This window comes from Symsagittifera roscoffensis, chromosome 5 (genome assembly GCF_963678635.1).
Source record: "Symsagittifera roscoffensis chromosome 5, txSymRosc1.1, whole genome shotgun sequence".
NCBI lineage: Eukaryota > Metazoa > Xenacoelomorpha > Acoela > Convolutidae > Symsagittifera > Symsagittifera roscoffensis.
The window spans coordinates 65,715,884-65,737,896 of NC_087066.1; the positions used below are offsets into that span (position 1 = coordinate 65,715,884).

The window sequence follows — 22,013 nt, forward strand, 5'->3', positions numbered from 1 at the left end:
AGTAAGTTAATAAAACAAGCTATCCTGAAGCAAATAAAGCGCGTTTTTTCGTAGGCTATTTCCGGTTTCTTTTATGAAAGTTCAAATCAACTTTGCTTGGAGCATTGTACGTCTTCATTATAAAAAAAATCAAGATTAAGACAAATAATTGCTTATTTTTTACCAAAATTTTTTGCAGCAAGGTATCAACGCGATATACTGATTTCGATTTCAAATTATCGATTTCGAACTTGAAGTGACACAATACTCTTGTATCTGGACGAATGTTCTGGTTACCTTTTAAGCCTGTGAATGCCTTGAATACTAAAAAAAATTTTCTTGAAAGCCAGCCTCTCAACACGCTACGTAAAGCAAAAATTGACATATTTTTCAAGTAGTACCAAAGTGATCAGAACAACTAGATTAAATCGCCGCTCAGGCGTCAACAGCACAAACGTTATCAAGCAATAATCATCCCACATGGGCAATTTGCAAACTTTAACAACTTCAAAAAACATCAAATTTCTTTTTTCAAGTTTGAGCTCAGGACTAGTTTTCAGATGGTATCAAGAACCGACCAAAATGGCTAAATTAAAGTCGCAATTTGTCTAAAGAGAAAACCACCCCGCGTACAAATATTCCGTCATTTTACAAAATCGGGAATTTAAGATTCATATCAAGTCAGCAAACTTGAATCAAAAAAGAAAACTCTTTTTATATCAGGGCAAAACTTTGAATATTCTGACTGCCCTTTAAGGCTGAAGAAAAAATTTTATTAAAAAATAATAAAACATATTTTTTAAAGTTTTGTCAGCCTTTCAGCCCCCGTGGGTTCTGTAAAAAACAAGCAATTGAGTTTGGCGCCATGTATGCTAAAAAAAATACCAAATTAGTGGCCTTGTTTTAAGTTAGAATGAATTATTTTGACTCTTATGAGCGAGCGTGTTGTTAGAACGCAAAATATTGCTAGCTAATTTTTCCACAATGGCCAAATTTGTATCTTTCAAAAGCGCTTAACGTTACAAAAATGTTCACAAAAAAAATAAACCCCAGAGCATAGAAATTCTGTCGTCATCTTCAAAAATTGGAGCCAAAACGAGGCAAATAAAGCAGCATAGTGCCTTTTTTTTCAATTCGAGAGCTTAGGTATTTTTTTTCCCAACCGTGAACAATTAAGCGAATTCTCTTTTTTTTTCTCAAAAATTACAAGCTTTAAGTTATCATTTTATCTTATATGACCGATTGGAAGTTAAAATCAGGACATTTCAATGCGTGAAATTGACTCAGAGGTGATTTTTGAAATCGGTTCTTATAAAAGAAAGAGTCAAAAAAAATAAAGAAAAACCATTTTGTACTAACACTTAGAATTTGTCTACATAATATTCGCGACTACTCTAGCTACATTTAAAGGTCTTGTCCAATTTTGAAATTTTTTTCTCATTAATTAACTTTCAAAGTGATAAGGACTCTAACTTTTGAAAAACGTCACGGACAATGTGAGCATGATGTCTTTGTATAACTTTGAGATTTTTAAAAACATCTAGAACAAATTGCTTCCTTGACTTAGAAACAATTTACTCTTTCAATTTGAAATAACTAACAACACAGCTCGTATATCAGGGCAAAGCCCTGAATGATCCGACTGCCATTTAAATCCAATTAGAATGTTAATTATCGCAAACCGGCCAAGTTAGCATTTTTCAAACCCCCGTTAATATACAAAAAGTTAACACAATTAAGTATATATATTTGTTTAATTTGAGCTTAGGAAAACAATGTTTTTCAAATGATTTGAAAAAGTGTCAAAACGTATAGTTAAAATTTTAAAATTGAATGAACATATTCTTCGAACTAAGGATCATTAGAGTTTACAGGCTTTCTATATTTAATTCAACTATCGCAAGCAAATTTCAGTTCTCTTTTACCACAAAATTTGTATGTAGAGACATGATCTTGTTAAACGGAAAAACTGCATATAAGTTTTTGAGGTTGTTTTACGACCTTGAAAACTTTGAAAAAGTTTTCGACACAAATTTTCTGCCTCATGAAAACGAATTTCTGCATCTAGCTCCGTGTTTCGCATCTAGCAATACATTATTATTTTTTGAAAACTGGCAATTAGGCAAATTAGAAATAAAAAAAATTTCAGTTTGAATATTAACGCGTATTGTCAGCGGCGAATCTATTTTTAGATGCAACAACTGTTTTTAGACGCAAGTTTGTCAAGAGAAATTTTTCGAAATTTTCTTTTGTTTTCGGCAGGTAGGAAAACTTTTAACGTCAGTTCAAAAATTTTGAAATTGTTTAAAAAATTTTCAAAAACTTCATCATTTAAAAAAAAAACTCTCCAGACTTTTTTGGGCTGTTGGAATAGTTCAACTTTTGGCGCGATAAGAGCATGTTATTGTTCCGACTTTCGATACGAAAGTAACGGAATATTTGTGCTCGGGGTGGGTTTTTATTCTTCAGACAAATTTCGACTTTTTAACTAGCTATTTTTGACGGAATTTTTTTATATCATGTTGCTCTAAGCTGAAATTTGAAAAGATATTTCACCTGTGATCATTTTTTGTAAAGTTATGAGGGTTTAAAGATTGCCATTTTGACCAATTTGGGACAATTAACGCGCTATATAATTCGCGCTATTAACACGTAAGCGGAGATTCAATCCGTCTTATAAATCGTTCCAAATTGGTTGAACGACGCTTATTTGCCATAATTGATTTTTTACAAGGAACTAAATCTATTTTTTTGTACTTTATATGGCGTTTGGTGGAATGATTTTCATAAAAAATTTCAAATTTTAGAAAAAAATTTTCAATTTATTTTATTTCATTTAATCTTTTTATGTTGTTACTGCTGCTCCATAAACCTTAAAAGGCAGTCGGAACATTCAGGGCTTTGCCCTGATACGAGCAGTCTTGTTGATTTTGCTTCCCATTACATTTTTGAGGCCTTTGTTAATCAAGAAAAAGGAACAAATTCAACAGATGTTTTGCTATAGGTTTTTTGAATTAAGTTTACTTCATATTCAATGTCGTGGAAATTTTTAAACTTTTTTTCACTAATTGTCGCTAGGATATAATAATGTGAACTTAGGCCCAACAGTTTTTCCTATTTTGTTTCCTTAAACACTTTGTTTTTGCTCAAACATAAATATTTGAAGAGAAGGCTTAAATTAAAGATATGGCTGGAGTTAATAAGACTCCAGATACGATGAAAAGGCACAAAAAAGAAACAAATAATGTTCCGTTACACAGCCCAAAAGTACAAGAATGCTTAGTATGAGCTTCGGTTCGAAATAAAGATTTAGTTTTGACTTCGATGTATCCAAACTGAAATAATATTTTGATGCGTAGTTTAAATATAATATATTTGAAATTGGATTGAAGAGCAGTAACCAGACTACTCATATCAAGGCAAAACCCTGATGTTCCGACTGCCATTTAATTGGTCTCGATTTGCGTTTGATAAATTATCTATTGGCAATTTACGAATTTGGAGCTGATGATATTGAAAATTGATTGTTCCAATTTGAGTCGTGTGTGGAACTAATAAAACCAATTAGCTGTTTCAATTCAATGTGGAACAATTATGTAGTGCGGGATAATCTGCCACAAGTGTAAATTTTAAAACGAGTCGTTTGAACAGACTGGTGACAGGGTACTAGAGTGGTTTGCAAGTCTGGCTGGAACCATGCAGATCAAGATATTGAACCCCTGAGGGGACCAGAGTTTCGTAAAATGGTCTGAATAAAAAACCACCCGGAGCAGAATTAGTCCTCACTGTCTTCGAAACTCACTTTCTCCAAACAGTGATTGCCGCGTTCATCATGAAAAGGAGCCATGCAAACTTGTATTGGTTGGGATCGAACACTGGCAGCCTCATTGAGAGTTGAAGCACTTAATTTATGAAACTAATTTCAATTTTGGTTGACTGATCTATCGACCTTTGCACCAATCTTGTTCGCTACAAGTTCTGCTGAGTTTGAAACTTGCCAATGCCGTTATTCAAATCAAAGGCGGTAAAAAAATATAACACAAAGAAGTATTCTAAATGCGCATACAAGTCGGCCCAATTGCATATCGCTATGCACCCGAAACCCCGACGGAATCAAACGGAGTGAATCAAAACCTTTTCCAATAAATCATAAGGCAATTTCATTTTTTTTAATTTAAACTTTATCACAAAAAAAAACAGAAAGGCTTTAAGAATGCTTCGAAACTTCGAAATCTGGTAAAATCTAGGTGAGAGTGTTAGGCAGTTAGGACTGGACAAATCGCCTTAATTTTATCGGAAAAGGAATGATTTTCAAAATCACAATACTGTTCGTAGGTGAGCACAGACTTGCAACCATAATCATTGTTAAAACTTTTGTTAAAATCGTCTTTAATTTTTTTTGAATATGCTCACCCTGCACGCTATGCGAAAAATAAACGAAGTTTTTAGCCACTACCAAAAATTTAACAAGACTGCTCGTATCAGGGCGAAGCCCTGAATGTTCCGACTGCCTTTTAAGGTTTATAAAGCAGTAATAAAATAGATATTAACAAATTAAATGTAAAAAAAAGAAATATTTATGAATATTATCCCCCCACACGCCATATAAACTACAAAAGAATAGATTTAGCTCCTTGTAACATATCAATTAAGGCAAATAAGCTTCTTTCAAACAATTTGGAACGATTTCTAAGACGGATTAAATCTCCGCTTACGCGTTAATAGCGCGAAATATATCGCGCGTTAATTGTCCCAAATTAGCCAAAATGGTAATCTTTAAACCCTCATAACTTTACAAAAAATGATCACAGGTGAAATAACGTTTCAAGTTTAAGCTCAGGACAACAATACCTTTTGAATGATATAAAAAATTCCGTCAAAAATGGCTAGTTAAAAAGTCGATATTTGTCTGAAGAAAAAAAAACCCACCCCGAGCACAAATTTTCCGTTACTTTCGTATCGAAAGTCGGAACAATAATTTTAAACTGCTTTCCACAAATCAATTTGGATAATATTCTGATCGGGATCAAATGGCTGAATACAAAATAGTATTGTCACGAAGTTTATTGAGCGTTAGCTCTCCTAAGTTGGCCAAGTTTGCAAATTTTTTGCTCAGTGCGCCAATAATTTTTGTTCAAAATGGCTAGTATAAAAGTCGAAAAATGTCTGACAAAAAAATACCACACCAAGAACCAGTTATAACAGACTGCTCGTATCAGGGCGAAGCACTGAATATTCCGACTGCCTTTTAAGATTTATTAAGAATTCAATAATAAAAATTCAATGAAATAAAACAAAATCAAAAAAATAATTTCTAAAATTTGAAATTTTTTTAATGAAAATCCTCCCCCCACACGCCATACAAAGTACAAAAGGATAGATTTCGCTCCTTGTAACACACCAATTATGGCAACTATTCTTCTTTTAACCAATTTGGAACGATTTATAAGACGGATTAAATCTCCGCTTATGCGTTAATAGCGCGAAATATATCGCGCGTTAATTGTCCAAATTGGCCAAAATGGCAATCTTTAAACCCCCGTAACTTTACGAAAAAGGATCACAGGTGAAATATTTTTTCAAATTTGAGCTCAAGACAACAATACCTTTCGAATGATGTAAAGAAGTGCCGTCAAAAATGGCTAGTTAAAAAGTCGAAATTTGTCTGAAGAAAAAAAAACCCACCCCGAGCACAAATATTCCGTTACTTTCGTATCGAAAGTCGGAACAATAACCTTTTGTTTTCAAAAATCGGAACAATAAAATTTGAGTGCTTTTTTGCTCCAACTAGCATGTAGTGATTGGAAGGAACAATTGTGTTGTAAGATGGGTTTTTTAGATACCTTACTAAAAGTTTGTGAAAAAATTGTAGGATCATGCCAAAGCTCTACTGGTCGTGATTCGGACTCAATCAAAAAAATCAAAAGATTTGGACCCATTTTTTTTTTAAATGTATGTATTCTTTCGTTTTACACAAATGATTTACACAAATGAATGAGCTAAAGTGTGGACAGGTTATCTAATTCTGTGAATTTCACTTTGATTTTAGCAATAGCTACTCATTTTAGCCGATACGACATCTAATTGCGCCCTCATCCACCGCCTACAAGAAAAATTTTAATAAAGAAATTTAAAAAGTTGAGTTTTCGTATTTTTTGAAAGCTTTCGCTAGTTTTTTACTTGCCTTCCATTAATTACTGTGGTCTTAAAGTTCAACTTCCATTTGATTTTTTAATCTTCCTGATTTCCTCCTTCTTATAGTACCGGCCTAGGGGGTGGTTGGGAGGGGCTGTCAAATAGTTGAAATGTCGGTAAAAATGTCAAGAACGTTGCCTCTTCGATTCAATTGAATTGTTTGGTTCGTTATTTCGTATAATTACGTACTAGTATCATCAAATTAATAAGCGAAAACTTTTGATCTTTTTTTTTCTAAAGAATAAATTGATTCCACTCTAATTGCTGTGACTTGCGGGTATGAGAAGACGACAAAAACCGAGCACAATGTTTTGTTAAGCCTGAATAGTTTCCTAATTGGAGCTGTTTTTCTATTCGAATTATAAAACAGGTCAATCTTTCTTCAAACAATAGATTCCTGACAACAATGTCTCCTCTTTTCATAATAAACCATTGTACAGTGACTTCTCCAAACAAGAAACACAGGTGTGTTGGTCGTGATTACCGCCATATAGCTGAATGTTTACGACAGAGCACTTCATAAACAACATTTTGATGGGTATTTGGAATGGGATGTTAATAAATAAAATATGCTCAAAAAAAATTCGCCGAGAACAACAAATGCATAAAAAACCAGACTAGACAGTTGATGTGAACGTCACGACCATATTTTTATAATGTTAAAAATAGAGAAAAAATCAAAAAACAACAAGCAATTAAATGCTTTTTATTGCCGTTCGAATCACGACTGAAAATTTTTGATAATGACTTGAAAATCTCAGTTGAAATAACATTAGTAAAAAAAACATTAGTTTTTTCTAAACTTGAGAAGGTTTAGAGGATTCAGAGACGTTTTTAGGCTTTAGTTAAAGGTTTCAGGGTCGTCCTTAAAGAACGTTTTTGCAACAATTTGCAAAATTCTTGCATTACTTGTTAGCAGAAATTGCTTTAAATTGCCGAACGATCCGAAACGAAATTGTAAACAACAGTGGGAAAAAATCATTTTAAAAACATTTCCTTCTAAAATGTTGCCCGCAGCACAGCCAATTATGGTCATTCCAGGATTTTGGCAGAGCTCAAAAAGTCGAAATAGCAGACCTAAAAAAAGTTTCCATTTCCACTTTTTCCACTCCCACTTTGAATTTCAGTTTTAAAAAAATACTTGAACTGAGTCACAATGCATTGAAACTTGGCATAAATGAGCAAAGTAACAATTGTGAACAGATTTGTTCTTTTTACTTTTCATTGTAACATTACGCATTCAGTCATATTAGCATAAAAATAAGAAATTTTGAAAGGTGAAAAGGAAAGCAGAGGAAAAGAGCCGTTTTTTTTTTAAATTATCGCTACTCCCAGGGTAAAAAATTCCAGCGAACGCCTTCTGACCTTAGGTTCCCCTTCTAGCAGAACAGATTCTGTTCCTTCCGATGCGGCGTCGATCAATTCCGTTATTCATTAACGGCCGGAGGCAATTGCACGACTGCTAAGTGATTAGTTAGAAATCTGATGCCGTTTCTCTTACAACACATCCACCAAGGCACAGAACTTCAGTTTTCAGTTAAAGCGACTGTTTCTAAGTCAGTCAATGATCTAAGGGCCCCGAATAATCCGACTGGTTCCATAATGCGACTGTCCTGTATATAAAGACAGCAAAAAAAATAGAAACAGCTCAAAAAGAACATCGCATAAAAACATGATATATAACTGCCAAAACTGAAATTTAGAGTGTAAAAAATTTTGAGAGAAAAACCACAGCTAGCTCAACTATGCGGTCAAAAACTTCGGAAATAGTAACAAAAAATAACATCAGATTATGCAGGGGCGAATCTAGGATTTCTCGAGGGGGGCAGATTTTTTTTTTTTTTAAAAAAAGAAAACAGATTCTAAAGGCGCCGTTTTGGGCACTTTTTGGAAAGTTAGAAAATATTATCACCAAAGACGCCTTTAGAAAATTTTAAGTTTGTCGGACCCTTGAGCTTATGCACTTAATTAGTAATAAAATCAAAAATTAACCTAAGTGTTGGGGGTTCCATTCTGTTTAGATATTAATCGGGAGAGAGCATCATCACTTTTTTGCATGAATCTTCTGCATCATTAATCTCATTTTGTTTATTTCTCATTTATCTAACTATTCATTCAACGTGTAATTAAATTAAATTTTTTTTTGTTCGGGGGGGGGTTCTTTCTCATTCCTTATTGACACCCTGATCGCCCTTTAGTACTACTTAACGACATCAACTGTCTTACGTTGTTCAGATTGGTGACGCTGATCACCAGAAGGAGACTGTGGGTGGCCATATCGTCAGTGTGGATCCTACTCATTGTGTATGGCCTGATGACCGTGTTTGGGTCAGGACTAGTTCTCCTCGACGGTACCAGATGGTGCGAGATTGCACTGGTTAGTATTATAGATCATAGATCTGCAATCATAAATCACAAGTTAAACTGCTAAAATAGAACACTAGTTCAACTGCTAAAATAGAACAAAAATTTTGGTAATGATTTTTCAGTTTTGAAGCAGTCAGAAAATTTTGAAGTTTCAATGAAAAAAATTATATTTTTGATTTACAAAAATTTACAAAAAATTTTTGTAATGATTTTTCAGTTTTGAAGCAGTCAGAAAATTTTAAAATTTCAATAAAAAAAATTATATTTTTGATTTACAAAAATTTTTGATTTACGCCGCCCTACCCTCATTAAAAGGCCCTCTCAAATAATGGTGCCTCTTTTCTCTTCCTATATCTGGAGTCTCAATCATAATCCAGGTCCAAAGTTTTCAGCATTGAAAACATGAAATGATTTTTTTGCCGATTTAGGATATTTAACATCGTATTTTAATTAAAATGAATAACTAAAGTTTTGATTCTCTTTCTCTCTAATACAGTAGTTTTTTCATTTAGCCAGTTTATTCAATTCAATCGATAATTAGAATGCCAGTTTCAGTATTTTAAGCAGAGATTACTCAAAAAACATTTACTTAAATTAGGAAGGTTACTTATGCTTATAAAATAAGCCAGAACAAAACGCTAATTATACGCTAAAAACGACAAAACCACCAATTTAGTCTCCGCAGTATTTTTTTCTCAGAGCCTTTTCAAAATATATAAGTATTTTTTGTCGAATATTTTTAGCGCTGAGGGTGATATTTCTCTCCAGCTTCGAAAACAAAAAACTTAGATGACAACCTAGCGATATCCGCAGAGTTAGCACTAAATCAAAAATGAAAAAACCTCCACACTATGCGTAGTCTTGCGATATTCACGAGTAGCCTCAGCAGTTAATTAACAACATTGTTTATTTTTCGTATGAAAAGCAAAAAATTTATGTGCCTTGCGATAGTCGTGGGGAGGCTCAACTTAACTAACTGTTTGTGTTGTAGTATCGAAAAGTATGCGAAAAAATTGTAAACAGAGACCCTGTGATATCCACGGACGGAGAGGCTCTGAAAAAAAATCAAAAATCTAAATTTCTAGAAAAAAAAGGTGGAAATTTTGCGATAATTGCGAAATCTCTTATTTTCGTATACTTCGTTTCTGACATTTTTTGTGAAAAAAAACGTTTAAAAAAACAGTATTTTTTTCTTTGTCGAAAAAAAAATAAAGGTCAAAATGCATGTAAATGTTTTGAATGTTTTTAAGTACTTTGCGATAGAAGCGTGGCGGCTCAAATGGTACAAACGTTCTCATTACTAAAAAAATTATCTTGATACGTTGAAGGGACAAAAAAACTGAAAACAATTACAACCCAGTTTATAAGGAGCAATTATCTTCTCTGATGTCTGACTTTGACAAAAAAAAAAGAAAAAAAATTAAAAGAGATTAATAAAAAAGAAAAAAAACGAGTCCATAGCCCCTGTTCTCATTCACTCTATTTTTGATTGAAACAAATCATTGTCCAAGTGAAGCCAATATAAAAAAAAATTATTATAACTGAAAATTGAAAAGCTAAAAGTAAAAAAAAATTAGAATTAATAAGCCTTAAGTGACATGATTTTCAAAAATTCAAGAACATAATAGCTTAAGGAAAACATCGCATGTGGTCACAAGCATGTTTTCTTAATAAAAAGGCTGAAAACATTTCTGTTTTACAAAACATTGAACCACTAAAAAAACATCGAAATTTGTTTTATCTGAGTACAACAGATTGCGAACCAATAGTTATTGCACTAACAGAAAACTGGTTAAATCGGGATACAAACAAAAATGGCTCTTCTACCAAATTACCAACAAGAAGAAAATTAAGCAAGAGGTAGGAGAAGTGGTGTAGTTGGTGGAGTACCCAATCATAAACATGTTTTTTGTGGAGACTTCAAATTTGACCATTTAAAAACTCAAAATAAAAACGCATGCGAGGATTGCCAGAAGCCTTTTCACCTAAATTGTCGAAACCAATCAGTATCAATTCGCCAAGCAGCTAATTTCAAATTTTATTCAATTTGCCGGGTTGTGTACTAGTGTAAAGTGTACTCATTTTGCCATAGTTGTTAAGGTGTCGGATACCTTGATTAGAGACCATTCAACAGTATCTACATAATTAAAGAGTTCCCTGATGAATTTTTCCGAACCAAAGCATGCAAAGTTTGGAAGACGTAGGAGAACAGGAAAATTTGCAAAAAAACGAATTTCAAAACTCAACTTGAATTACAAAAGCACGACGAAGTAATTACAAACTTAGACTGTAATGGAAGTTTTCAATTCTTTCATCACATGATTGCAACAATTATAAACTGTTCCATTAAAAAAAGAGAACAATTTTTCCAAAACAAATTGAGAAGGACGCAAATAGAAATACAAGAGCTGTTTTAATACTTTAGAGGAATTATTGGCTAAAAGCAAAAAATCTGTTAATCTGTTAATCATGAAGAAATGAAAATTTTCAAAGAATTTTTTGCTAGTCTAAGACATCAATTGGCTGAGGAAATTGATCCACCTCAAAAGTCCATCAGAAGCAATTTTTCAATAGTTTTTATTGTAATAAACAAATGAAAAGAAATGTCCTCATTTTTCTGCAACTTTAACAGAAATACAATTGTGAATTTTTTTGGGTCAAAAACTTTGGTCATAAAAAACAGAAATGGCAATTGCAATACTCTGACATATTAAAAACAAATGGTTAGAACGAAATGTTTATTTTTAGACTGTCTTAACATTGATTTTAGTAATAACAATTCATGAAAGTGTGACGAAAAATCCAGATAACAATAGGCCGATTGCTCTTTTACCAATTTTCAGCATACTTGTTGAAAACTACTCGACAAACTCATTGATTTTTTAGATACGCATAGAGTTTTGACTAAAAATCAATTTGGGTTCAGAACTTTAACCTAAATTGTCAGCAGTAGATGCTTTCCTAAATTTTTTAGAATACACCTGATATGGTTGGCAGTTGAACTCAAATGTAATTCATGCAATTTTTGTCGATCTTAAAAAGTCGTTTGATACTGTTTCACATAATAAAACTCTACAAAAAGCTGAAAACTGAGGAAACCGAGGTCTCCTTCAGACATTGTTGAAATCATATCTGACAAATAGATCATATTTGACACAGTGGTCAAAATAGGCTCAGAATTTTCAAAATTGAAAATATTTCACTGTGGATCCCCACAAGAATCAGTCCTCGGACTACTACTGTTAATTTTTTTGATTTACGGTTTACCAATGATTACAAACTCAGTGAACACGTATTTATAGCCCATGATCCAGGAGTGAATGAAAAAACAAAACTTACACCAAAACAAGAAGGATTTATCGGAAGTGGGAAAGTGGTTGAAAATCAATAAGCTAACTCTGTCTAACCTTGACCTAAAATAAAGATTACTTTCATTTTGAAAGAAAAAAATATGATTAGATAAAATAAAAATGGAACGGATGATCTTAAAAAAGTCTAGACAGGGTATTTGGGCATTGGCATGGACGCAAAATTAACTTTCAAAATTCACATTGAATTTCTTGTCAAAAAACTATTTTTTTTGTGGGTTGATCTACCAATTAGGTGACGTACCAACTACAGCAAAATAAAAAAAATCTATTTCAATCACATTTAGCCAATACTACGGTAAGGGGCTATAGGGTACGACACTTCTAAAAAAACAGCACTACAAAAACATGAAGTGAAACAAAACCAAGTTCAGAGAATGTTTTCAAGACAAAAGACATATCACTCTATGACAGATTTTTTAAAAATCTACAAGTATTTCTTTGTAAAAGAATTGCACAAATGCGAGCTATTCGAAATTTAAGTTACAATTCGACAAAGAAAGTTAAAATTTGAATCCCTAAAAAAGTTTGAGTTTTGGACTCGGACCTTCAGATATTGAAGCATAAGAAAGTTTAAAAAATAAAACCAACAAATAATTTTCTCTGGTAAGAGCCCAAAAAAAAATAATTGTACGGAGTAAAAAACGTTTCCGTTTTTTTCATTATTTTGGCAGATTTTGCTGATGTAGTCAGCAATCTTTATAATAACAAACTAAAAATTTTTTCCAAAATTTTTGAGGTTTATATAATACAAATAATAAAGAAATGATTGATCTTTTTTTCTAAATTTGAGGTTTTGGGGGTTGGACAACTTCTAGTATCATGGAGTTGACACTTTTTAGTACTAATTACAAATTGTAATGGTTAATTGAGGCTTCACCTATCGGACCTTTTAATTTCCTCAAATGTCTTTTGAATAATCTCTGATATGAGAAAAAATTCTCACTATGGTTGTTCATTTGAAAAAAATTTTTAAATTGACCACCCTGGTAGATTTTAAAGTTTTTGTTTGTATGGCTTCTCGCACTTTTTTCCAAATCTATTTAATTATAAGCCCCCAACTTGGATGTTAAAAAAACTTGTGATACTTTATAATGATAACATTAAAAGTAAACTTCTCTATGATTAACCATCAATTATCGGTTATAATTTTTGCAGCAAATCTATAGTGATAAAAATCAATTTCTTTTATTGCTAAAAACTCATCATATTTTTATGAAATATTGATTAGATATAGTTTTGCTGATTTTCAGAAAAACTCAATAAAATTATTCGTCAAGTAAGACTTTGAGAAACATCTACAAAAACAAATTCAAGCCGGGTATTTTTGAAAATCGTGCTACACTTTTGTATTGACACAAAAAATCCGGGTTTGGGTTTGCAGCAAGTATGGACAATGTTTTCATCAACAAAATTGTTTTTTTTTTTAGGTTCACGGATAGTCCAAAAATGTTAGTCAAAAGACTTTCACTTAAGGAAAAATGCTTGACCTACACGTTTGATGCAATTCCATTAATACAAAAAACGCATGAAAGGGTTATGTTTAGTGATATATTTTTCATATCTGTTAATTGTTTTGCTAGCATTTTTCCATAAACAAAAAAAAATGTTTTTTTTTTTCAACTTAATTTCTTCTCAAAACCAAGATAATTGATGAAAAAATTGGTTACTTCAAAGCTAGAGTGACTTAAGTTTTAAAAATTTTGTATGCACAAGTTGTTTTGAATTTGAGTTTTTAATTATTCATGCATTGAACAAGGCATACAAAAACACGCAACCCAAAATAAATAAGCTTTATGAGCGGTTTTGAAATAATTTATCTAGCAAAACCTTAAAGAATCCACTTTTTGTGTATCCAGAATTATTGTTATGCACACAACTAGATAAATTTTGCAAAAAAAAAAAACTTTCGGAAAAAGTTTGTTCCAGCAAAAAATTGGTTTTTTTTTGGCGCGCGAAAAATTTTGGGACAATTTGAAAAACTTCTAATAAAATTTTTGAAGTCACCATTACAAAAATGTTAATCATACAATTTGAATTTATGAATTATTTTTGATTCTTAAACATACACTGATTTTTTTTGCTAAAACAAAAAATGTCTTCTTAAATTCGTTTAAATCTTTTTAGCAAATTCATAAAAAAAATTGTCACTTGCTTTTTCTCATAGACAGCATTTTTGGAATTGATTAAATAGCACTTTTGGTGTATGGAGGACATATTGGGTGGACAGTTTGATCCCTCAGTAAAATCAAGGATCAAATACAGTGATTTTGAAATCTCTCAAAATCAACATTCTTTGTACTTGCTAGCCATTTTTCATACTGGCTGCTAGCAGCGACAGTTTAAACTGATTTAAAAAACTTTTCTGATGATCCGTGTTTATGATCAATTTAGAGTACAGGATATTACTTTCTCTGTTATTTCACAATTTCATGATAAAAATTTTGAAAGCTTGAAAGAGAAAGACAAAATCATCTTCAAAGTTTTTGAAAAAGTTTTTCATTTAGTTTTTATGATACCAAATGATAAATGTAAACAGCGGTAGAATTTTGAAACTGAAAGTGCACACACGCTGAAAGCTGAAAAAATTGACTTATTTTTCTGTTTCAATTAGCTATAATTTAAAATTTTAGAGTTTTGTTGAAGCAAATTTTCGTTTTTGATGAGCAATGTGCTTTAAATTGAGCAAAAGTACTCTCAAATAATTTAAATTTGTTTATAAACAAGTTTTAACAAGTTTCTGAAAATTTTGCCTTTCCTGAAAAAATAGCTATCACACAGTTTTAATTTATGGAAATTGTAGGATAAACATTTTTTTCCAAAAAAAATAAACGCAGTTATTTTTCATTACCAGACTGTTTTGTTCTCCGGTTCAAATAGCCGGAGAAAATGTATTGAATCTTTTTTCAATGGTTTTTTGAAATTGTATTAAAATTGTATGATTAGCATTTTTCCATACATTTGATGTAGGAAATTGTAAGACAAGCATTTTCGGTGTGGGGAAAGGTAAGGTTTATGGAGGTCAACCTGGGTAGTATTTCAACTGCATCTTAGCGTCACATTACCATTCCAGATCTTTTTGTTGGTTTTAATCGGTTTTCTTTATAAGACCGCTCAAAAACCGCTTAAAAACCCCTCAATTCTTGCTTGAAAAACCGTTCAAAATTCACCGCAAGATATGAGCGGTTTTTGAGCGGTTTTTTAAGCAAGATTTGAGCGGTTTGAGCGGTTTTTCCTAAAAAAAAGCCCAAACCGCTCAAACAGCTCAAATCTTGCTTGAAAACCGCTCAAACCGCCCATATCTTGAGCGGTTTTTGAGCGGGATCTCGACCTGGGAACGAAATCAGCATAGAATTGGAAGTAATGTGTTTTTAAATGAGAGCATAGCACTTTTCACTTTTTCGCGATGTTGTAAAAAGCCATCATTTAATCTTTAACTTCGGCCCACCAAAAATGAACCGATTGAAAAAATCAGATGTTGATTGGATGAGGTCTAAACCCACAAAAAACACCACACTGTATAATTTCGAATTTTTAGATGTTTTAAAAAATTACTGCATGTTCTTTCAAAAAAGGCAATGAATTGATTTTTGATTCAATTCTGATGAAAGGTATCAGTTCCATTGATAAGTAAAAAGAGGCATTTTGTCGATTGTGTGGAGCTCGTGATATATCTATCTATTAAGTTTCTACAATAATTCATAATGTTGTTATAAGTTTTTACGCATAATTCTTGAAGCATAATGCTTGATTAATTCAGAAAAGGTAAAGTTACCCACTTTGTGGGGGAAAATTTTGGCTGCGAATTTTGAAAAATAAGTTGCACCACAAAAATTCTGGTGAAATTCTTGACAACTTTTGTTCGCTTCATTTTTTGTCTAATCTTATCGCAATTTCAGAAAAAAAAAACTTTTGAAATTTGTTTGTTTTGCCCGGATATTTTAAATCAGCACTGTGTACAGCGGCGGATCTAGGATTTTCAAAAAATGGGGGGGGGGGGGGGGGGGGGGTTAGCGGATTTTCAAAAAATGTTCGAAAATTTTGACGACCTTTTTTTTTAGGTCGACCAAATTGATTTTCCGAGCTCTCCTAAAGCACTAAAAAGACGCAGGCAAATTTTTGAAAAAACAGGTCAAAAAGGCCGTTTTTGGGAATTTTTGAAAATTTTGACAAAAAAAAATCACTTTTTTTTGGCGCGCGCTCCCCCTCAAAGTTAGTATTTATTGGCGCCAAAGGCACCTTCAGAAAAATTTTAGGGTCGGTCGGACAAAAATGGATTTCTTAAAGAGTACCAAAGGACCCTTTGGAACGGCAGGGAGTCGAATCCCTGAAAGTGAGGCGTTCGCCCCCCCCCCCCCTTCACCTAAAACCGCCCCTGACTGTTTATGTAAATTAATAATTCGTTATTCTTAAGTTTTATTTTGTTTAATAACGTTTTTCACATTGTCTTTTGGCTCTGTTTGTTTATTGGTAGTTTCACAAAGCACTTTGGCAGTCGCACAATCCATTATTCAGATAGTATTTTTGATTAAATGGACAATATAATCAAATTATTGGCTCTCTGAATTGGTTCTGTTATCGATTGAGATCGGCTTCATTCAGATCCTGGGGGCTTCAATACAATAGCAAAACTTCTTTTTTGAAGCGAGCTGATCTAATTTTAGACGTTAAAAGGAAACTCTGCTGAACTGTTTGAAATCCCTATTTTATCCATTTTGTAGTATACCTCATTGGGCTCCATACTATTGATTTTTTCTTTCAATTGCAAAAATTGTACAGAAATAGATTATGATAGATAATAATCATAGTTTTTTAAGGTGGGGAAACATTTTGAAAGGCATGTATAACACAAAGCATAAGTTTTGCAATTAAATGAAGAATCAAAAGCACAAAAATTGTTAAGAAAATTTTTCAATTATGTGAGCAAAATAGAAAGTAACAATCATTTGTGTTAATAACATCTGAAAAATGTTTTGATAACATCCTTAAAATGTGGATGCTGCCAAACTACTTTGCAGAGCTTGCTCAAGTGACATTATCTGTTGAATGCGTGAGAAGGAGCCTTGTATTATTCAATTTGTTTTTCTTTTCAAAAAGTTTTTTTGCTACTCCACCGAACTATCCGATCTGTAGTCCGGGTAGGGGGTATATGGTGCACATGAACATTGAAAAAGCTGAGTTCTGATTGTTTTTAACCTAGGTCCATATGTACAGAAAATTGTATGAATTTCTTTGATGAGCATTTTCCCATATATTATAATATAACGTTTGTGACCGAAATCAAGTAATCAAGACCTTGGTTTACTCAAAGGTAGAGTCACCAAAAGTTGGACTGCCTTGCATTTATAATTTAAAATTTTTTTTTAATTTTAAGTTTTAATTAATGAGACATCGATAATTAAAACTCATGCCATGCAAAAGAAGTCGGTGTTTTCAAAATTTTTGAAAAAAACTATCCAGCGAAAAAGAAACAGAATTCAAAACTCATATGTCCAAGACTATGTCTTACACACAAACAATTGCATGCAAAAATTTTTTGGGAAAATGTTGCTTAAGTACAAACTCCGGGTAGATTTTGGTGGGGCAATTTCAAAATTCCTTAGTTTTTTACTTAATCAAAAATTATTTGTTGTCGCTATCAAAAGCTGCCTATCATACGATTTTCATATATGGGAATTGTATGACAAGCTTTTTTCCAAAAAATAATCAAAATTCGTTGGTATCGATATTTTCGAAGTTCATTAACACTGACTGCTTTGTTTGCCTTTTTTAGGCTCATTTTTAGATTTTGACAATTTTTATGACCAAAAAAGCTTTAAAAAATGCTTTTTATGTAGTTCCCATATGTTGAAATAGTATGATAAGCAAATTTTCCATACACTTGTTGAACAGAATTGTATGGTGAGCATTTTCGGTGCATGGAGGTCAACTCGGGCAGATGTTAATAAAAATAGTTCAGTGGGATAGTAACAAAATTAGTTCAATTTGTCCGGTGGATTTGGTGGGATTCGTTGATGGAAGTCGTTGGGTCAAAGAGGAATTCCATCCTCTGATGCGTTCGGCAACCTCATCACCAAAATTCAAAAATGTCATTTTTTTGAGAATCGGATCTTTTTAACTAATATACACCCTTTTGCAAAAAGGGGAAATTTGTTTAGGTACAAAATTCACATATGCCTAGTCTTTAAATTGTTTTTCCGACTTTCGTAACTAAAGTAACGGAATATTTGTGCTTGGCGTGGTTTTTTTTTTCAAGCAAACTTCTACATTTTAGCTAGCCATTTTTGACGGCATTTTTATACTAGTCAAAACGTATTGTTCTCCTGAGCTTAAGAATAAAAAAGTATTTCACGATTGATCATTTTTGTACAGTTATTATGAGTGTTGAAATTTTGCTTTTTTGAAATAGTATGTTGAAATAGTATGATAAGCAAATTTTCCATACACTTGTTGAACAGAATTGTATGGTGAGCATTTTCGGTGCATGGAGGTCAACTCGGGCAGATGTTAATAAAAATAGTTCAGTGGGATAGTAACAAAATTAGTTCAATTTGTCCGGTGGATTTGGTGGGATTCGTTGATGGAAGTCGTTGGGTCAAAGAGGAATTCCATCCTCTGATGCGTTCGGCAACCTCATCACCAAAATTCAAAAATGTCATTTTTTTGAGAATCGGATCTTTTTAACTAATATACACCCTTTTGCAAAAAGGGGAAATTTGTTTAGGTACAAAATTCACATATGCCTAGTCTTTAAATTGTTTTTCCGACTTTCGTAACTAAAGTAACGGAATATTTGTGCTTGGCGTGGTTTTTTTTTTCAAGCAAACTTCTACATTTTAGCTAGCCATTTTTGACGGCATTTTTATACTAGTCAAAACGTATTGTTCTCCTGAGCTTAAGAATAAAAAAGTATTTCACGATTGATCATTTTTGTACAGTTATTATGAGTGTTGAAATTTGCTTTTTCGGCAAATTTGGGATGGTTAACGCGCGATATATTTCGCGCTATTAACGTGTAAGCGGATGTTTAATCCGTCTTAGAACTCGTTGAATTGGTTGTAGGAAGATTTTTAGCCATAATTGAATTGTTACTAGGCCGAAACCTATTACCCGGGTTGACCTCCATAAACCAAAAATACTTATCATACAATTCCACACATCATGTGTACGGAAGAATGCTTGTCATACCATTTTTGTACAATTTCGAAAAATGGTTGAAAAAAGTCATAAATTAATTTCTGTGGCTGTTTGATTATAATAAAACAATCGTGTGATGAAAAAACTGAGTCTTTTGTTTTTTGAAAAAAGAGCCTATTACACAATGCTTATGTGGCTCATTTTTTTGACGGCGAAGTAATTTTTAAATCAAACTTGTGCTCAAACAATTATTTTCCAAAAAAAATAACGTAGACCTGGATACACTTGTAGAATTTTTTTCCCTCTTCGCTGGGTATGTTTTTTTTCAAAAACACTTAAAACTCTTATTTCTTTTTATGGCATGTTTATGTTTGCCTTGACCAATGTCTGATAGTTTGAAAATTCAAATTTTAAAACAAGTCATTGTTGAAACATTTTGCCAAAAATTAAAAGTTTGCTACAAGACGGTCTGTTTGTTTGTTGTAAAAGCAAAACGGTTCGTTGTAAATACAAGACGTTCCAACCCTTGGTGTTTTGAAGAAACCAAGATCTTTGCATTTGCTTTCAATTACAAACACAACCCAAATTTTTTCAGAAATTAAATTTAGAAAAAAAATCAACTTTTTGATTTATGGAAAAAATTTTATCAAACAATTTTCATATATGGAAAAAAGCTGGTCATAGAAATTTCATACAATTTTCTGTGCGTATGAATTTCTATGGCAAGAAGTTTTTCATATATGAAAATTGTATGATAAAAAATTTAGGTCACTTTGTACTTTATATGACGTACATAAAAAACTCCCCAAATTTTAAGTTTTTCTTTTTAAACTTTTTTTACATTTGATTTTTTCATGTTATTACTGTTTCTTAGACCTTAAAAGGCAACCAAAACATTCAGGGTTTCGCCATGATACGAGCAGTCTTGTTTCTTTCTAGGGGTGGCAATTCGTTACTGGGTATTCTATGGGGGATAGTTAACATTTTGATCACATACAACCGAAGCAAGCATAGCTCAATAGAGGCCTTGGCACATTTTCTGAAATTGGTATTGGCCTGATATACGAGCAGTCTTGTTAATCTTTTATTTGGATAACAAAAGACTGGCCGAAAAAAAATTAAATCGGCTATGACAAAAATGACCTGAACTATTTCTTTATTCAAACTGAACCACCGCTGACGTATAAATACAGCTTTCCTATGCTAATCCGAAAAAGGTGCAATTAGTTTATGATTGTATTTAAAGAGACTAGAGGCTCATTAGACCTCTTGTTTAAAATGTCTAGTTCAAAAGCAGGCAGCTGAATGCGAAAGAGAGGAATTTTCAGAAAAAATGGACATGGGAATACGTTAACATCTTAAAAAGAGATTCAACACTTTTTGTTCCGACTTTCGAAAGCGGTAGTTTTGGAGTTCTGACTTTTTGCTGATTTTTTATTTACACAGACTACGGCGACAAAAATAGTTACTGTGGACACATTTTTATACATCGCTGTGGAAATATCGACTCCTTGGGCGCAAAATCAAAAAGATATTTCATTTTCTATTACTTCTGGTAAATTTTCAGTTAGGGAGTATAAAGAAGATAAATTAGCAGAAAAAAAAATATATTTTTTTAATGATTCTTCAACAGAAAACAAATTGCAACTCCTGTTCGAGTGAAAAGAAACTCAGCAGGGAACATCTATTGGATTCACAAAATATTATTGATTGTATTTACAACCCAAATTGATCCGAAAACTATTTTTGCGACCGTTGTCCAAACTTTTTCTAGCCCTAGTGAAAAGTCTTTCTGCACCGTTAGTCATACATACCAGAATCCAAATCAAAATCGATATCAGCAATATTTTGAGTGAATACCAAGACAGACTGCTAGACAGATAATATTGAAAAACTAAGAATTTTGGACGATATCAAAGATCAAGTGTGAAAATTTGAGTCTTACAAAATAAATGCGACCGAGCAGCTAGCATCAATTTTATTTGGACCGATTTCAGTCAGCAGGATTCTAACGAAAGTCAGAAAAAAACTTAGTTCCATATATTGCTCCGACGAAAAATTAAGTGTATTTTGAAACATCTAAAAAAATATATTTAAAATTTGGTTAACCTAATTTTGAGATTATATCTATGATGGCGTGAGATTATGCGCAAAAATTTTAATGAGAGAAGAAATATCCGGCTCTCAAAAACATTCTTTTTTAATTTGAGGCCCGGAAATTGTTTAGATTAACTGTTCCGACCTTCTAAGGAAACGCATTACTTGTGCTTGGTGTGGTTTTTTATTCAATCAGTTTTCGTCTATTAAAATAATAATTTACAACAAAACATTTTAGTCCCCACTGAAGATATCGACTCCCTAAAATCAAATTTAAAAAATTATTTCACTTGAAGGGGACCCTTTGGGTAGGTAGGGGGTCGAATCGCTGAGGGGAAAGGTCATCCGCCCCCCCCCCCTAAATCCGCCCCTGTTCACTTCCAATCATTTTTTGCAAAATTTAAGGTTGCAGTCGATTATAATACAAAGCTAAATTGGTAGTCGATTATATCAAATAAGAGCAGGGGCTTAGCAAAAAACATCAAAACAAAAGTAAGATAAAAATAACGCACTTCAACTTTTTTTACACAAACTTTACAAACATGCATCAAAATTGTTTCTGGTTTATGATTTGGTTGGCACTTTTTCAAATTGACTTACAACTTTGTATATCAGCCTCATTTACAGCTTAAGTAATACAACTTTCACTTCAGTTTTACGCTTGCAAAACATCTTTTTAGTGGGTATAAACAAAATACCAGAAGGAGCATGTTAAATTGGTTCGAATTTGGAACTCTCGGTCAAAGTAACTGCAGTGCAAACTAATCTAAACCAAAAAACGAGACTGCTCGTATCATGCAAAGCCTTGAATGTTCCGACTGCCTTCTAAGGTTTATGGAGCAGTAATAACATAAAAAACATAAAAAGTTT

The 22,013-nt window shown here is 32.5% G+C and overlaps 1 protein-coding gene across 4 annotated transcripts in view; it reads left to right on the forward strand.

Moving 5' to 3' along the window:
* Positions 1-22,013, forward strand: part of LOC134846057 (trissin receptor-like) — a 104,730-nt gene that overhangs the window by 57,863 nt on the left and 24,854 nt on the right. For all 4 annotated transcript variants that reach the window (XM_063863240.1, XM_063863237.1, XM_063863238.1 and 1 more), the window contains one exon: positions 8,410-8,551. In XM_063863240.1, coding sequence (XP_063719310.1) covers positions 8,410-8,551 — 142 coding nt within the window. The remainder of the gene's footprint in view (positions 1-8,409; positions 8,552-22,013) is intronic.